The sequence below is a fragment of the Diadema antillarum genome, unplaced genomic scaffold (genome assembly GCF_040938485.1).
Source record: "Diadema antillarum isolate AM-2024a unplaced genomic scaffold, OU_Dant_1.0 seq00000565_RagTag, whole genome shotgun sequence".
In the NCBI taxonomy this organism is placed as follows: domain Eukaryota; kingdom Metazoa; phylum Echinodermata; class Echinoidea; order Diadematoida; family Diadematidae; genus Diadema; species Diadema antillarum.
Window position 1 is genome coordinate 2,257,778 of NW_027271504.1, and position 15,481 is coordinate 2,273,258.

Sequence of the window (15,481 nt, forward strand, 5' to 3'; positions counted from 1 at the left end):
GGGACAATTACCATCACGTCAGTAATGTAGTGATCTTTGCCTGTACGGTGCACTCCCATTATAACGAAAAACTAAATTTTTGTTACAACGAAATAAAAATTGAGGTCCCAAAATTATCAAGATATATCTTTGCGTACTTCACTGTTCAGCTTTAACAAAATTTTGATATGACACAAGAAAACTGCTAGTCCCAAGAACTTTGTACTAAAGGGAGTTGCCTGTACAGGCAGAGATCACTACACTACTGAACAAAAGACAAGAACTCAAGCTCTTCAAGCTCTTCAAACAAACAGGGAAGAAAAAAAAAAAAGACACAGTAGACATTTGACTGGTATAGTCTCAGCTTGAATTTTACTTGGAAATGTTGATCAAAACTTTACGTCTCCTACCAGGGCGATAGCATAAGAGTGTGCTTAACCAGTTGGGAGATTATCACATTTATCATGCATCTTTAAGAAACTTCACAAGTCTAATTATCCCCTAGCTTGCAAAAAGACAGTGAATTTTATGAAGTGGCATAGGACAGTACAATCAAATACACGAAAATACATGTTGACCTGGGTTTAGGAAAGAAGTCTCCATTTTGGTTTATACCACATTTTTGCCCCAACACAATATATCTCATTTCACCACCCACAATTCTACGCTCCAGTAGTCCCCTTCTAAATGCACTCGGATCTTATTTCTAATTCACTCCTCGCAAAAACAGAGAGGCTGTGGTGAGTGAAAACATGAATGCTCTCAATGTCAACAAAAACTAAAAATCTAATTGTCTGTCAAAGCACTTTATTTCATATGCATCATTTCTCCTTAGGGGTGTATTAATGATGAGCGTTGGTATAAATTGATAGTTACTTTGCATTTGAAATAGCCAGTACAAAAGGGGAAAAAAAAAACAAGGAAAAGTGTCAAAAGACTATTCTAAATTTCATCGGGTCAAACTAAGCAACAAAAAGAATATCAAAATAGCTACCATCATTGCATAAACCAACTTTTGCAGACTGTTCAACATCACAGAGATCCTCTGGATTCGAAAGCATAGGAAATCAAGCTTAAATTAGACAGTTTACTATTTTCTCTTGCTTATGAGGTATTGTACATTTATGAGGTACAAAACATGCCACAAAATGGAGGGGGAATCAAACATAACTGTAAAACTGGAGGTGTACTGAGAGGGTCTTAGCTGGTATTTGTGAAAAGAGATGTTTTGTTTTTGCGAAAAAATCGTGAACCATGTCATTAATAGTATGTATGCCCCTTGAGCACTCTACAGAGTGGATTTGGCGCAATATAATTCATACATATTATTACTATTATCATAACTACACAAGGTTAAACCCAACATCACATCTCGGCAGATTGGTGAAATCACAAGGCATCGAGTCACCTGTATGGATACAGAGGGGGTGAAAGTTTGCAAGATGTTGCCCGGTTGTCCATGTTGATCCGATACTGTGTACTTTGCATTACGCTCTGAATTGTGCTCGAGTTACAATAAAACTGTGCAAACACTACGGGGTGACAAAAAATGAATTTGGCAGTATCGTCAGAAAAAATTTTCGGCAGTGCCCTGTTCTGTCTTACCAAGCTTCTCTTTTCTCTGTCCTTCATTCATTTTTCCTCCTTTTTCGCGTGTGTGGGGTTTTTTTTTCTCCATTTGTTTTGTTCAAGATCATGTTTACATTTGGACCGAGGGTTACAGGAAGCCAACATAGCACCTGCCCATATATGCAAGAGGATGTGGTAGAAAATCTCCCTAGGTATTCAACATGAACAACAGAGCAGCAACTCACAACTCAAAACAGCAACATTATCATTTAAGAGCAGCTGTGAGGGGCAAACGTCCCCTCTACTGTATGGGGAAGAGTTGGTATTGCAGACATAAAAAGACAAGACACAGAATATCTGATTCATAAATGTGTAGGACATGGAGCCACATTACAATGAATATGGAGGTTAATATCATACCATGTCAAAGGAAGCCACTAAAATTCTTTAATTTTGTTTCTGCTGTAATTTAATCGGTTTTCCTACCAGATTTGTGTCAACATTCTTAACTTTTGGCACTTAATTCGACACAACCCCAGAGTTTGACATAATAGTGTCTGTACTTATACACTTCATGGATTATCCCTTGAAACTGCTACCTCTGAATTTGCTTCTATGACAGGATGTCAACAAACAACTAGCTTTTGAGTCCTCATACATTTGGCTCGAAGGTTGGTTGCTTTGACTTCGTATTCTTAACTGCTAAATTATTATAAACACCTCCAAGCGTTTCTACGGATATGTGCATTCAGTGGGCGTAACAACATAAAGATACTTCAGCAACTTTGCTGACTTAGGCTGTAGCTTTTGAGACTCAATGTTTGAGCCGTGAGAAAGGAGAGCTGGTACTCGTGGCCCACTGATCAATGTAACAACAGTTTTACTAAAAAATTCTGTTCTGCTGTTAGTCGATGCTAAAGCACTGTCCAATGTTGTACACATGGTTGGTTGTTACTTACAAGCTGAGACTATCAATTCTCCCCCTTCTTGATCAACATCATCCTGGCAAAAAGAGGAAAGACATTCTAATGTCCAGTCAAGCTCCTCGCCAAGAAAAGGTTGCCTCTTTCCCCCTACAAGAAGGGAGAGCTTTAACTCGTTAAGTACTGCGGCATTACATTGTGACTGACTTGAGTATTGCACTACGCTCGCTCAATTGTACAGTGCAGCAGTACCAAAGGAGTTAACTTCACTCCTTTATAAATTTATGTGGAGAAATGTGGGGGGTTATCCTATGAAAATTTTCCCATTATTTTTTCCCAGACCACATGGGTCGAGCCACTTCCAATGCATAACAATTTTTTTTTCTCTTTATTTTATTGTTCCCCCAAAGATAAAGTGGCATTTTATATAAAACAAGATCTTATATTTCCCAGTTTGGCGCAGTCTTTTAGAACTGCTTTATATCTTATCACATATTTGTTTTTTTTTCTCTCCTCTATTTTCACACAAAGCAGCCATTGCATTGTTGATTTTTCTCCTTCCTCACAAATATTGTTTCTTCTTTATATTCCTGTAAAGCCGCACCACTGAATTCTTTTTTTACTTATTCCTTGTTCATGCACATGTACTTCAATGTTCACATGAAGCAGACTACAACTATTTTATAATAAAATGTCTCTCAAATTCTGATATGCTTTGCAATTATCATTCCCTTCCTGATGTCCTAAAGATATTTTTTTTTCTCTCTTTGAAAGATCCTCTTAGCGAAAGCCTTGTTCCCTCTCACGTTGTCTTGTTTTGTTTTGTTTTTCCCTGCTAGCAGTTTTGACTCCTTCACGGGCGTGTTGTACTCCGCTCTCGACACGCTCTCCGCGACCCGAGAGAGGGCGCCGTCCAACTAACGGAACCTAGTGAGGTGAATGCATGCACCAGACACCACTGGAAAGTTCTCTCTACAAAACTGGAATGCTCCAACTTCACTCTTGTCGCGTAATAAATATATTGACGATCCCAGCTTGTTTTCCTTGAAGTGAACAGCTCCCTCTCAAGTAAATTACTCTCGCCTCCCACTCGCACCCGATCACGGCACGACAGTCCTCTCTGCCTCATTGGACAGCCTGCAGAGCGCCCAGAGAAACATCTTCTGCCGTGTGTCCAGCAGCAGCATTTTCACGGCTTATAAGACAGGAAGGCCTGATTTAAAAGCATTCCTTTACAGATGCATTCATTTGGCTAAAAGATAACATATATAATATCATTATAATCTTTGAAAACATTTTTTTTCCCTCGTTTCTCCGTCGACGATGAGCAGTTCCATCGGTTTTCGACATTTGATGGGAGCCGTGCCGGGTCTACGGTGGCTTCCTCTTCTCTCTATTCGTCACCGCTACATTTGCTTGTTGCGTGGAGACGGCAAACCAACAGAGCACCTGGGCATCTGTCATTTTCTTCCGAATAACCCGTGCCACTGGTTCATTTTTGCTTCATTGTTCTTTTAATAACATGAGGTTTGCAGAAATATTTCTAATTTGCACAATATGCTGTGATATGAAGAAACCAAATTCCATGTTCGCTAGATGATTTTCCTCGATCGAGCTCATGCCAACAATTACTCTGCTGTTGTTTAGACTCTCCTTTCACTCGTACAAATCTCACATTTACTCTCTCTCTCTCTGTCTCATACACACACTCTCTATTTCTGATTTAATCTCATGAATCCACAACTTCGATTTACAGCAGCCATGAAAGAATTGTGCTCATAACATATTATAGTAGTCTTTTTTTTTCTTCCTATTTTTTTTTTTCAGACACATTGCCCTTCTTTGGCTACAGATACATCTGTATTTATGTTTTTGTCCTTTCTCCTTTGCCTCCAACACTTGAATCACTAGAAGACGTCTTGGGGCGGAGTCGAACAAATCGTCCACGCCGCCCAAAACAAAGATGACGGCACATCTGCGGTTACGCGAGAAGTCGCTCAATGCTGCTACGAATGCAGTGTCCGCGAACGGAGACGACTCCTCTAAAATAAAAACAGCCATGCCGATGGGCCACACTTCCGATGTCAGCAGACATTACGCTCCCCACTGGGAATACTCTTGTTTATCACACATAGCAGCATATCCGGCTGTTTCCACATCAAGTAGCCCCGTGCAGCATTCACGGTTTTGAAGCAACCTGGATCACTGATCCAGATATAAACTGCATTCCTGTCAATAGGGCAACAAGACACAAAAGAAAAGGGAAAACTGTTAAAGGAGCATTTACCCATTACGTAAGTCTACCACTGAGAGCAGTCACTCAGGCAGCATATCAGAAAGATCCTATCCAGCTTGCATAAAATTCCATATTTATTTTTTTTGCCTAAAAGAGTCATAGTGTTTTTTCGAACAACTTGATAACTATGCTTCAGTATGCAATGTAATCTATGGTTCAAAAGGATATCAAACTGCTCACGAATGAAAGAAAACCCCCTTTATTTGATTGCCAAGAGTACAAAGCAAGTGAGAAGCTGTATGTAAGAAATATATTAAAGTCTTTTTAGACCATGATGGCTAATTTGAGGTTTCTGCATGACAACATGTTCAATGAATTACTGGTTATCTCATTTTGACTTCTAGCCACATTTCCTTTGCATCCAGTATTATGTTGGCATTATGCTGATAAACACGATGGCTAGAATTCCTATGGGTAGTTTGAATTTCATTTGTGGATTATGCAAACTTTGCCTACAGAAATGTGCATGACATACATCCAATAATGAATGAATGCGGACACATGCATGTGAAAAGCACACCTATTAGGTGCTTGTTTTAGTCCATGGATTAAATACAATCTACTGATAGGAGTTAGACTACCTTTGTGAATTTAGGCCTATTGTAACAACCTTCTTCAATAATCCACGTAAAATGAATATACGTTCATCCTAATTTACACAAGTTCTCATAAATTTTCAGTGTTGCAAAACACTAAATGTGATTATGGGTTCAAGAATGAAATCATAATAAAACAGGGATTATCATATTCTTGAACAGTGAAACTTGTGCAACAACTTTGAGTAAACACTATGGCAACAGTAATTTTGATGATTAAGAACAAGAAGAAGTACAAACTCCTCCGTCACATTATTCATGACCCTGCAAGCGCTGAATACCAACTCCAATAACATCCAGAAAAAGATAAATACATCAGTAGATAGCTTGCTAGAATTGTAAATGTTCAAGGGCTGGTCCGCCTACCTACCTTTAACTATAATATCCACATAACATGCCTACTCTCTCTTCAGTTGCTTGGTTGATACTGTTGGACTTGAGGTTGTTGTAATTGTCCTGAAATGACCGAAGGACAAAAGGACATGGAAAAAGACAAATTACAAATTAATCACATGGACAACTTATGGAGAGAAAAAACAAAAAAACAAAACATAACATAACATAACAATGGGTAGTACATGTCCTCAGGAATGTCTCATCAAAACAACCAGCGATCACTGCTACAAATAAGAATACCAAGTCATGCAGTGGAGTCATGGAATACAAGCAACTCATATCCACTCACATTGATGCACAAAACAGAGAGATTCAAAGAGACGAACATGAGCGCTCCAAAAGAGCTATGTACAACTGGATGCCCTTGATATGTTACTTTGTGAATTTTGTTGCAGGGCCTTCCAAGGATAACAGAGTATAAACCACTGATGGGGTTACCCTGGTCAAAGAATACTGAATAGATAGATAAATAAATAAACTGGACGAACAGGAGAATCATCAGTAGGAAGGAGTTCTAGGTGAAAGTATACAGATCAATTTTTTTGCCTACCATGTGTCATTAACATCTGAGCAATATGACAAGGCTTATCGGCCAATGTGTGCTCAGATGCTACAGAGAGAAGAATATTGGCTACAAAATAGTACTGGGCCTATTCTTGTCCTCAAATGTGAGAATGAACGGCTTTTACAGGATCAGCATTACCTGGTGGAGTCTGCATGTAGGGTCCTTGGACGGGTGATGACATGATTGAGGGCTGGGGGTTGTGCATGGGTATAGCCTGCAGACCCTGCTGGCCCCCAGGCCCCGCGTGCTGCCCCTGGCTGCTATGAAGGAAGACTGGCTTGGGGTGCGGGTGGGGCGTGGAGTGGACCGGCGTCACGTTGGTGATGTTGGCCACCTGCTGGGGCCCCTGGGAGTACGGCTGGTGGATGACATGGTGGGTGTGGGGGTGCATCTGGGAGAGCATGTTCTGCTGCTGGGAGTGGTTGTTGGCCGTGTGGGGGCTTCCGGCGGCCCCGCCCTGCTGGTTGACGGCCGCCATTGCTGCCATCATCTGGTGGTTCTGGGGCTGGGGCTGGCCAATGGCCGGCATGATGCCCTGGGGGTGGTAGGTGGCCTGCTGAGGCTGCTGCTGATGCTGCTGCTACATGAGACAAAGTGGCAAAAGTGAGAAATTACTTCATGGCACTGTCCTAATTATGCTGTTATTGCTGATGTGAATTAAATGACCTTCAACTTGCTAGACACATTGGCCCATATTCACGAAGGTGATTTAGACTTAGTCCATGATTTATGCATATTTATATCGCGTACACGCGAGTGACAGATCGCACACTCCAACAGATATCCAATGCTAATTGCGCATCGATATGCGATGTGTAAGGTATGTCTTTTTCATGCATAATTCAGTCCATGAACTAAATAAAGACCATGAGTTTGACTTCAACCATCTCCGTGAATATAGGCTGATGTGCTCTAAAACTGCAGTCAGACAGATATGGGTGAATGGCACTGAGTTCAATGCTTTTCAGGCCTGAAGGAAGTCTTTTCAATGTAACAAGATGCAGTTTTGCCTTCTACAAATAAGTTGTGTGACAAACGCAATGCAGTCTGTTGCCTTAACTTTTGTTGGGCACAGCACTGGCTCAAGGAGATAACTGCACATTGCTCCTTGAGGTAAAATACGGCCCAATTGGATATCGGCTGTTCCAAACATAGTGCAAGTCTTTCCACATTCCTTTCATGTCAAGCACATATTACTGTGGGGGCCTGGTCATAAGCCGCCAGCATACTACTCTTACTGTGAGATGTAAAGACACTGTTTGAATCAAATCTTAAGAGCCATTTTTTGTACCAACTGTCATTTCAAAAGTACTTTTCATTGATGGATGACAGGCAGCTATACAATCTCATTCTTGTGTGTTCACAGCACTAAAATATGGTTCTCCATGCTCAGTACTACACAAATGAATAACTTGGAATACATAATAATCAATGTAAAGACGAGGCAGCACATTATCACTTAGTGGCAAGATTTGCAAACACTGATGAACATCGCACACAGGTTCACACCTGAGAACTTGCCTGGTGCATGACCTGGTTGACAGGACTTGGGGATGGCCGGCCCCCGTGGCCCGGCTGCTGCGGCTGCTGCATGACGCCAGTCTGCGCCTGTCCCTGAGGGGTGTGGGGCGCCTGGGGGGGCGTGGTGTGCTGGTGGCCGTGAGGGTGTGAGGCCTGGTGGTGCACCTGGGCCTGGGCGGCCGCTGCAGCAGCTGCCGCCTGGTGGGGCTGCAGGTGCACCGTTGGGTTCTGGTGGTGCTGGGGCTGGGGTTGGGGCTGGGGAAGCTGCTGCTGTTGCTGCTGCTGCTGGTTGAACTGGTGGTATGGTGTCGGCATCTGGCTTGGCGTCTGCGAGATGGGGATGTTCTGGGCCCCTGCAAAATTGTTTATCCCAGCTGAAATACACACATCAAACAGACATTTTGAGGCGGCATGAATGACATGTAACTCTCCTCCTTGTACAATTTGATTTTAACGCCTAACATGTCACAAGCGTGTGCAATCACCTCAGTTGAAGTATCACAATCATGCTCACTAGCTACCAGCATAGGGCCAAGTGCATGTTATCAAGTACCTTGCATGCAGTCATTGTCTGTACTCATAGTTCTTGGCAATCATCTTGTATACATGTCTGCTTGTCTTGCTAACGTAACCAACCCCTAAGCACAGACACATAGTGCTCTGCTGGAGTCAACTACCATACTATTAAAAATCTGAAAATAAATCTGGCGATGGAGGATGAACCTCTTGGCACTACCTGTCCACTCAGTGGGCACATAAAAGGGAAAGCATAGTTCTCATATGCCTGCGGAAACTGTCAATTTTTTGGGCACATATGCATTAATAAGAAATGTGTCAAGTAACACTGCACTAACACAATTCCAGTTAATGACGGAAATCCAAAATATTAGCCAAAAAGGAAAGTGACAGTATTGTAATCTAAAAATGTACCTGATCATGGTTGCTATGTAGTGTTTTCTAATCGATTATCAATCATAAACAAATTTGGTTGTTGCAGTATGCAGCAATCTTCCACACAGAGTGAATCCCACGCGGCTTGTTGGGAAATACGACTGCACCAGGCTGGGGGGTCATTACCTGTGAAAGTGGGAAAGACCATGACAGGAGCATCCTGGGACATCTGGTGCTGGCTGGACCCTGGGTGCTGTCCTGCCGCCACAATGTTCTGCTGGTTAGGTATCCTAGGTGGTATTTGCTGCAGGTGCCACAAATTGGAAAAACAAAACAGAATGATAGATAAGAATAAGAATACACTTTAAACAGTCGCTATCAAGCCTGTAAAACCTATCTAAAATAGCAGTAACTCTCTCAAAAATCACACATTGAAACAAACAGAAAAAAAAAAACTACTTCTACAGGATAGACAAAGTACATGATGTTGCAGTTCATCAGCCAAAGGAACATATGCAAATTTCTTGGTAATAACACACTAAACAATGTTTGCACAAAGAAAACAAAAATATTTATCTGTATTTGTGTGTACAGCCTGTACGTGTGATATCAAAAGGATCCCTTTGATTGCTCAAAATCTGATCTCATGTCTTGACTATGCACGTCGCCTTGTCCTGCCACGTGACCCGCCATGACTTACCTTGGCCTGGTACAAGTAGGGTATGTGCTGCTGTTGGGCGAGGACGTGCGAGCCGGAGCCCGTCTGTGTCGTGATGGGGCCACTGGGGCCGGGGTGGGGCGCGTAGAGCTGCATGTGCGGAAGGTGTGTGACCAGGGGCTGGCCTGCAGCCATGGACACTGGCAGGATGGGGTGGATGTCTCCCTGGCCCCGCAGCTGGGGTATATTGCTGCCACCTAAAAAAAAACAAGAGAGGCAAGCGTTAGAATCTTTCACCGTAACAGCCCTTTCAGAGCCAAACTTGCACAAAATTGCATTGTTGTTGCATGTCACAGCCTTGCTGTTGGCAGGAAAAGAGTTAATAATGAGGCACAAACAAGTATCCAGCACTGGCAAGATATCAACCTGCAGACCTTAATGCCCCAAGGCACAGTATTCACAAGCATCCACTTCTGCCAGCTAGTCACAATGGCAGTACACTCCCTAAGATTGAGCCCCGCCACGTCTATGAGTTCTCCAGGATCCTTACAATTTCAAGCTAATGCCTACTGTATGCGTATCTATACTCTGCTCATGTACATCAACCATTGTCTATCTAAATCAAAAGTGTGGCAATAGGAGAGGTCTAGACACAGGTTGGGAGAAGTGATTTTTATTGTTCATTGATTCTCCCTCACAATTGACTTGGCACTGACAGAGACTACCTTGGCACTACATTAAAATCTCAATAGAGTACCAAAGTGATGATGTCATTGTCTTTTATTATACCTTGAGTTGGAACCAGGTGCACACATAAACACTTGGGCCAGGTGAGGTTGTTTAACCAGTTTCTATGGTGATGGGTGGCTATGACATCACACTTTAGTACTCTATAGGCCATCAAGGGGTTGAGACAAAAAAACCCTTCTGTAACAATTAACCAAAATCGTAATAAGCTAATCGAATGAAAACGTTTCTGCTTGCGGCAATGCTGAAATAATCCCAGTCTTGTGGGCTCAGTGAAATAGGAAGCGCACTTAACAATCCCAGTGTCACCAGGCAAATAGCCACCCAAACGGCCGCCTACCTTTCCGCTGATTGTGAGCCCTTATGCTAGGCGGGTAGTGCTGCACGGGGTAAATGGGTGGGTTCATTGGGTGGCTGAAGGGAGTTGGCATGACTTGGGCCGGACTGGGCTGGGATGGCGGCCGGGGAGGCGTGGGCGTCTTCTGCGGCTGTATCCTCTGTGTGTATGTGTACGTGAGAGAGAGGGTTGGCACTATAGGATATATTGATAATTGTACACAAATCAATGACTTTGAGAATGATGGCTGTTGAATTTCTGACTCTTCCTCAGCTCCAACATACTTCTCACACACAACTCACACTCAAAGAACGATGATATCAAAAGTATTTTAAAACTACTGGGAACAGATTGCATCAACTCACAAATGTCTTGGCCATCGGGTTGAATTCCTTGGCGTTGGGGTTTAGCGTTGATTTTGCCACCACCCTGCAAAAGAGAATGAAAGCAACCTTTGTGATGACTGACTACAATTCTATCTACATATACACAAGATACACAAAATAACACATGGGATAGTGCAGCTGCACTTACATGATGATATTACACATACTGTATTACAAATAAATTTCACTTTAAAATAAATACATGACAGAACTCCACTGATTACAAATAATTCAAAACACACACTGAATATATAGGAGAAAAGTGATTTGGTCCTCAGTAAAACTGCATGATGAAAGCCAGTGGGTGTTTCACACATACTACTTGCTCTGTAGAAGGGAATGTAGGCAGGATTTTAGTAACAGAGTTAGCTACAGATTTAGTAACAGGATTTTAGTAACAGATTAGTAACAGAATTTAGCGACAGATTGATCATCTGGCACAAGCACCTTCATAGGCATGAAAATCCAACAAATACCACCTGCTCTTTAATTTGAACATATGCAGTTGATCATAGGTAGGTGCTTAGAGAGAACCCCATAGTCCAATCTGATTCTTTCTTAACTACTCCCATTAAAACGAAAAGAAAACAAAACTAAACTAAACAGAAAAGATGCTTCAAGGGCTCTTTAGAAGAGCACACAACAGGAGAAGAGTGGATTGGACTTACGACTTCATGGCTTCTTCTTTCTTGGATTCTGATGAAGACGTAGTGGGCGGAGTTGCTGCTTTTTCTGCCGTCTTGGAGGCTGACGTAGGCGTAGTTGCCGCTGAAGTTGCACTCGTAGTGGTGGCTATCGTTACCGCTGGAGCAGCCGTCGTTGATGGACTGTTAGCCACTTCAGTAGCAGGTGTTGGTGATGCAGACACCTGGGGTGGTGGTGCTGCTGCTGCCTGGGCCACTGATGGCGTCGTCGCTGTCTGTGTTGGTGTTGCCGCTGCTGTCTGCGTCGGCTGCGCTGGCTGTTGCAGCTGTTGTATCTGTTGCGGGTTGCTAGGAGCTGACGTTGCTGACTGAGGAAGGGATGTTGTCGCTGCAGAAGATGGACCTGCCTTCTCTTTTTCCTGCAGCTGTAGTGCACAAAGGATGCAATAGTCACATAAATTTTCTACTTCATATGCAATAGCGCTTCAACATAACAACTTCAAAATAAACTCTGGTTTCCTGATATGCACACTTCAGTGCTCCACAAAGTTCAATGCAAATGCCACTAGTAACTCCTTTCCTACAACTGTATGACAATTATATTATGCCCCCCCCATAACTTACTCTGCTACAAATTGTAACTTGCTTGACCTTCAGAATACATACCTACTAGGCGAAACTTCACAAACACATTCTATCCTTGGTCTTTAACCTATGTGGTTTGCCAAATATTTGTCATAAGGGATTTTCATGTTCCCAATTCTCAGAGATTATAATCTAGTTATTGACTATCATATTTACTTCCAATGCAGTACCCTTTGGCTATCCTTAATGTCATACTCCAATCTTGACCTTTGACACTGACCTCTAGCAAATCACGTTCTCATTTGACCCCTACATTACCATTGTGTTGCTGCAATAGTTTATCCATGGGCTGTTGTTCAAATTGCACATTCTGACCAGTGGCAGTAGCATACAGTATTGTATTTTTTTTCTCAAGCAACCAACAAGGAAAATTGGTGTCAAACCAACAGAAATATGCCACAGTTTACTTTCACACTAACCAAAACCTGCAAACCTCATGCTTTTCTTCCCCCCCCCCAAAAAAAAAGAAGAAGAAGAAGAAGAAGAAGAAGAAGAAGAAGAAGAAGAAGAAGAAGAAAGAATACAGAGAAAGATTAGAAAGAGATAAATTGTCAAACTTGAAATAAATTCTCAAGATGTCATCAAGGAAATGTAAAAAAAGGGAAAATATTGACTCACCATGAAATTTTCCTGAAACTCTCGGAACTGTTCTATTGTTTGCCCTGAAAAAAAAAAAATTGAGCATAAGAAAGGAAAACATGGAGAATAGTTATGAAACATCAGTTTTGGGATGTGAGCATCAAGCATAACATGTAACACTAGATCTCAACGAACTACTTTTGTTATTCCATCTGACAATAGCATACAAGGCTTGGTGATGCACCAGAGTAAAATATCAATTTGAGCAAAGGGGGGTTCAAGCAAAAAACTGATCTCTAAGAGGACCTAACAATTTTCATTATCTCAGGAATGCAAGGTAGCCATCTGTGCTCTTGGGTTCTTGTGAGAGGGATATCATGTAGAAATGAAAAGGATAAAGTGTGCCTATGGATGATGGTCACACCTGGTAGGATTCAAACTCCTGTTCACAAGACTAGAGACATACTCACAAAACCATGTTCCTTCAATTTGTGTGGGAGTATGCTTAACACTGGGCATAGTGAAATCTAGCTGGTGACAGGACTTTCACAATTACTGGGGTGGAATAATCTCCTCTTGATTATAAGGCAGTCTGTATCCAAAAACTCTTTCAAAAAAGCTCTCAAAAAACATACTATTCTAAATCCAATCTTTAGCTCTGCACAGGTATATGTGTATGTTGTGTATGTGTATGCATAAGTGTATGAATTGTGTACATAATGTATATGCCTGTATTTACCTATTGTATGTTATCTAAATGATGGATCTAAAGTTGATCGAAATACTTTGATTGCTTTTACTCACTACTCCATTTTCTTTTTCTATCGTTGTAATTTTGAGAGCGCTCTGAGTCTCATGGGAAGAGCGTATCATTGCATTGCATTGCATTGCATTGCGCATTGCATTGCATTGCATCGCATCGCATCGCATCGCATCGCATCGCATTGCATTGCATTGTACAACAAAAACACAAGCAAAAACTAAAGACAAGTTTAGTGCTCACTTTTGCTGGAATCACTGATGCCAGAGCTAGGGCTCTTTTCACCAGTCGGTGCTCCTCTCTGGGCCTGGGGAGTCTCTGCTTGCGTCTTTTTCTCTACATCCTGGGGACCAGCCCCATCTCTTGACTTATCTACTGTGGGGGGAAAGGGGGGTTTGCAAAGAATGGTGGAGCACAGAAAATCAGCATCATTTTCTCAAAAATTGCTCGATGGAGACATTGATGCTCTCAGAGTTTTTTGAGGGGTGGGGTCATCTTTATATATGCCAACACATACAACTGGCACTTACCCTATCATCACCATCACCATCACCTTCACAATACATCTCTTGACTTATCTACTGGGGGGAAAGGGGGGTTGCAATGAATGGTGGCACACAGAAAATCAGCATTTTTTTCTCAAAACTTGCACAATGGAGACATTTCTACTCTACAAGTTTTTGAGGAGAGGTGGTCCTCTTTATTTGCACCAACACATACAACTGGAGCTCACCCTATCATCACCAACCATCACCTTCACATCACATACAAACACACAAACAACATCACATACAAACACACAAACAACACACATGTTCATGCCACCACTATCAACATCGCCATCTGTACACATATTTTGTACAGCTGACACAACAACAACAGACACAATTACACAAATGCTACTTAGAGGTTTTTAATGTCTACTGAAAGAGCAACCTTTTTTTTTCGATCCAAACTTGATGTTAAAGGGAAGGTAAACCCAAAGAGCAATGTGGATTGATTGAAAGCAGCAACATTAGTAGAACACATCAGTGAAAGTTTGAGGAAAATCGGACAATCGATGCAAAAGTTATGAATTTTTAAAGTTTTGATGTTGGAACGGCTGGATGAGGAGACTACTAGAGGATATGACGTATGAGTGGACAACAATACAAAGAAAATATAAAGGAAATTCAACAAAAATTCACTTTTCTAGAATTATGAAAGAGCAATGGACCAACCGCTTTCAGAAACCAGAGGGAATAATTGCTACCCTTAATATATGTCAATATCAAGTTGATGGAATTTGTAATTTTCATGAAAAATTGATTTTTGTAGAATTTTCTTTATATTTTCTTGGTATTGTTGTCCACTCATACGTCATAACCTCTAGTAGTCTCCTCATCCAGCGGTTCCAACACCAAAACTTTAAAAATTCATAACTTTTGCATCGATTGTCCAATTTTCTTCAAACTTTCACTGATGTGTTCTACTATTGTTGCTGCTTTTACTCAATCCACATTGCTCTTGGGGTTTATCTTCCCTTTAACAGCACTGGGGATATTTGGAGCAACTATACTTTTCCTGTCTCAAGAGATGTTTTCTCCATTTTCTATCCAGGAGACATACTAAAATGTGCATGAATACAGGGTTCGAAATTGGCGATGGTCCGCTGGCCATTGGCCACCCAAAATCACGTCGGACTAGCTAAAAATCATAAAATTCTGAAGTTACTAGTCCGTCTGGCTAGCCAAAATATTGCTTCAGTGTCAAAATTGATTCTAAGTAGTCCGCCTGGCTAGTTTAAAAAAAAGTTAAGTGTGACCCCTGGAATACCTCACATAAACTTAAAATCAGACGAAGCGTAGATACTTTTTACAAAATCATGAATAGAATGTTGTGAAACTTTGAAAGACCTTGATTTTCAAAGCCCCTATTCAAAAATGACACAGCATTCCAACACGTTATGATTTGTCATCAAATTTGACTGGACTTCATTCCCGGCACTCA

At 41.6% G+C, this 15,481-nt stretch overlaps 1 protein-coding gene across 1 annotated transcript in view; it reads right to left on the reverse strand.

The window, feature by feature from the left end:
* Window positions 1–1,342: 1,342 nt before the first annotated feature.
* Window positions 1,343–15,481, reverse strand: part of LOC139735217 (uncharacterized) — a 57,305-nt gene continuing 43,166 nt past the window's right edge. Inside the window, exons 11-21 of the mRNA XM_071645975.1 lie at window positions 13,736–13,867; window positions 12,772–12,815; window positions 11,533–11,933; window positions 10,844–10,907; window positions 10,482–10,638; window positions 9,437–9,651; window positions 8,923–9,040; window positions 7,834–8,219; window positions 6,463–6,904; window positions 5,734–5,819; window positions 1,343–4,700 (exon numbers count right to left, since the gene is read on the reverse strand). Of these exons, the coding sequence (XP_071502076.1) occupies window positions 5,773–5,819; window positions 6,463–6,904; window positions 7,834–8,219; window positions 8,923–9,040; window positions 9,437–9,651; window positions 10,482–10,638; window positions 10,844–10,907; window positions 11,533–11,933; window positions 12,772–12,815; window positions 13,736–13,867 (2,006 nt within the window). The 3' untranslated portion in view covers window positions 1,343–4,700; window positions 5,734–5,772. The remainder of the gene's footprint in view (window positions 4,701–5,733; window positions 5,820–6,462; window positions 6,905–7,833; window positions 8,220–8,922; window positions 9,041–9,436; window positions 9,652–10,481; window positions 10,639–10,843; window positions 10,908–11,532; window positions 11,934–12,771; window positions 12,816–13,735; window positions 13,868–15,481) is intronic.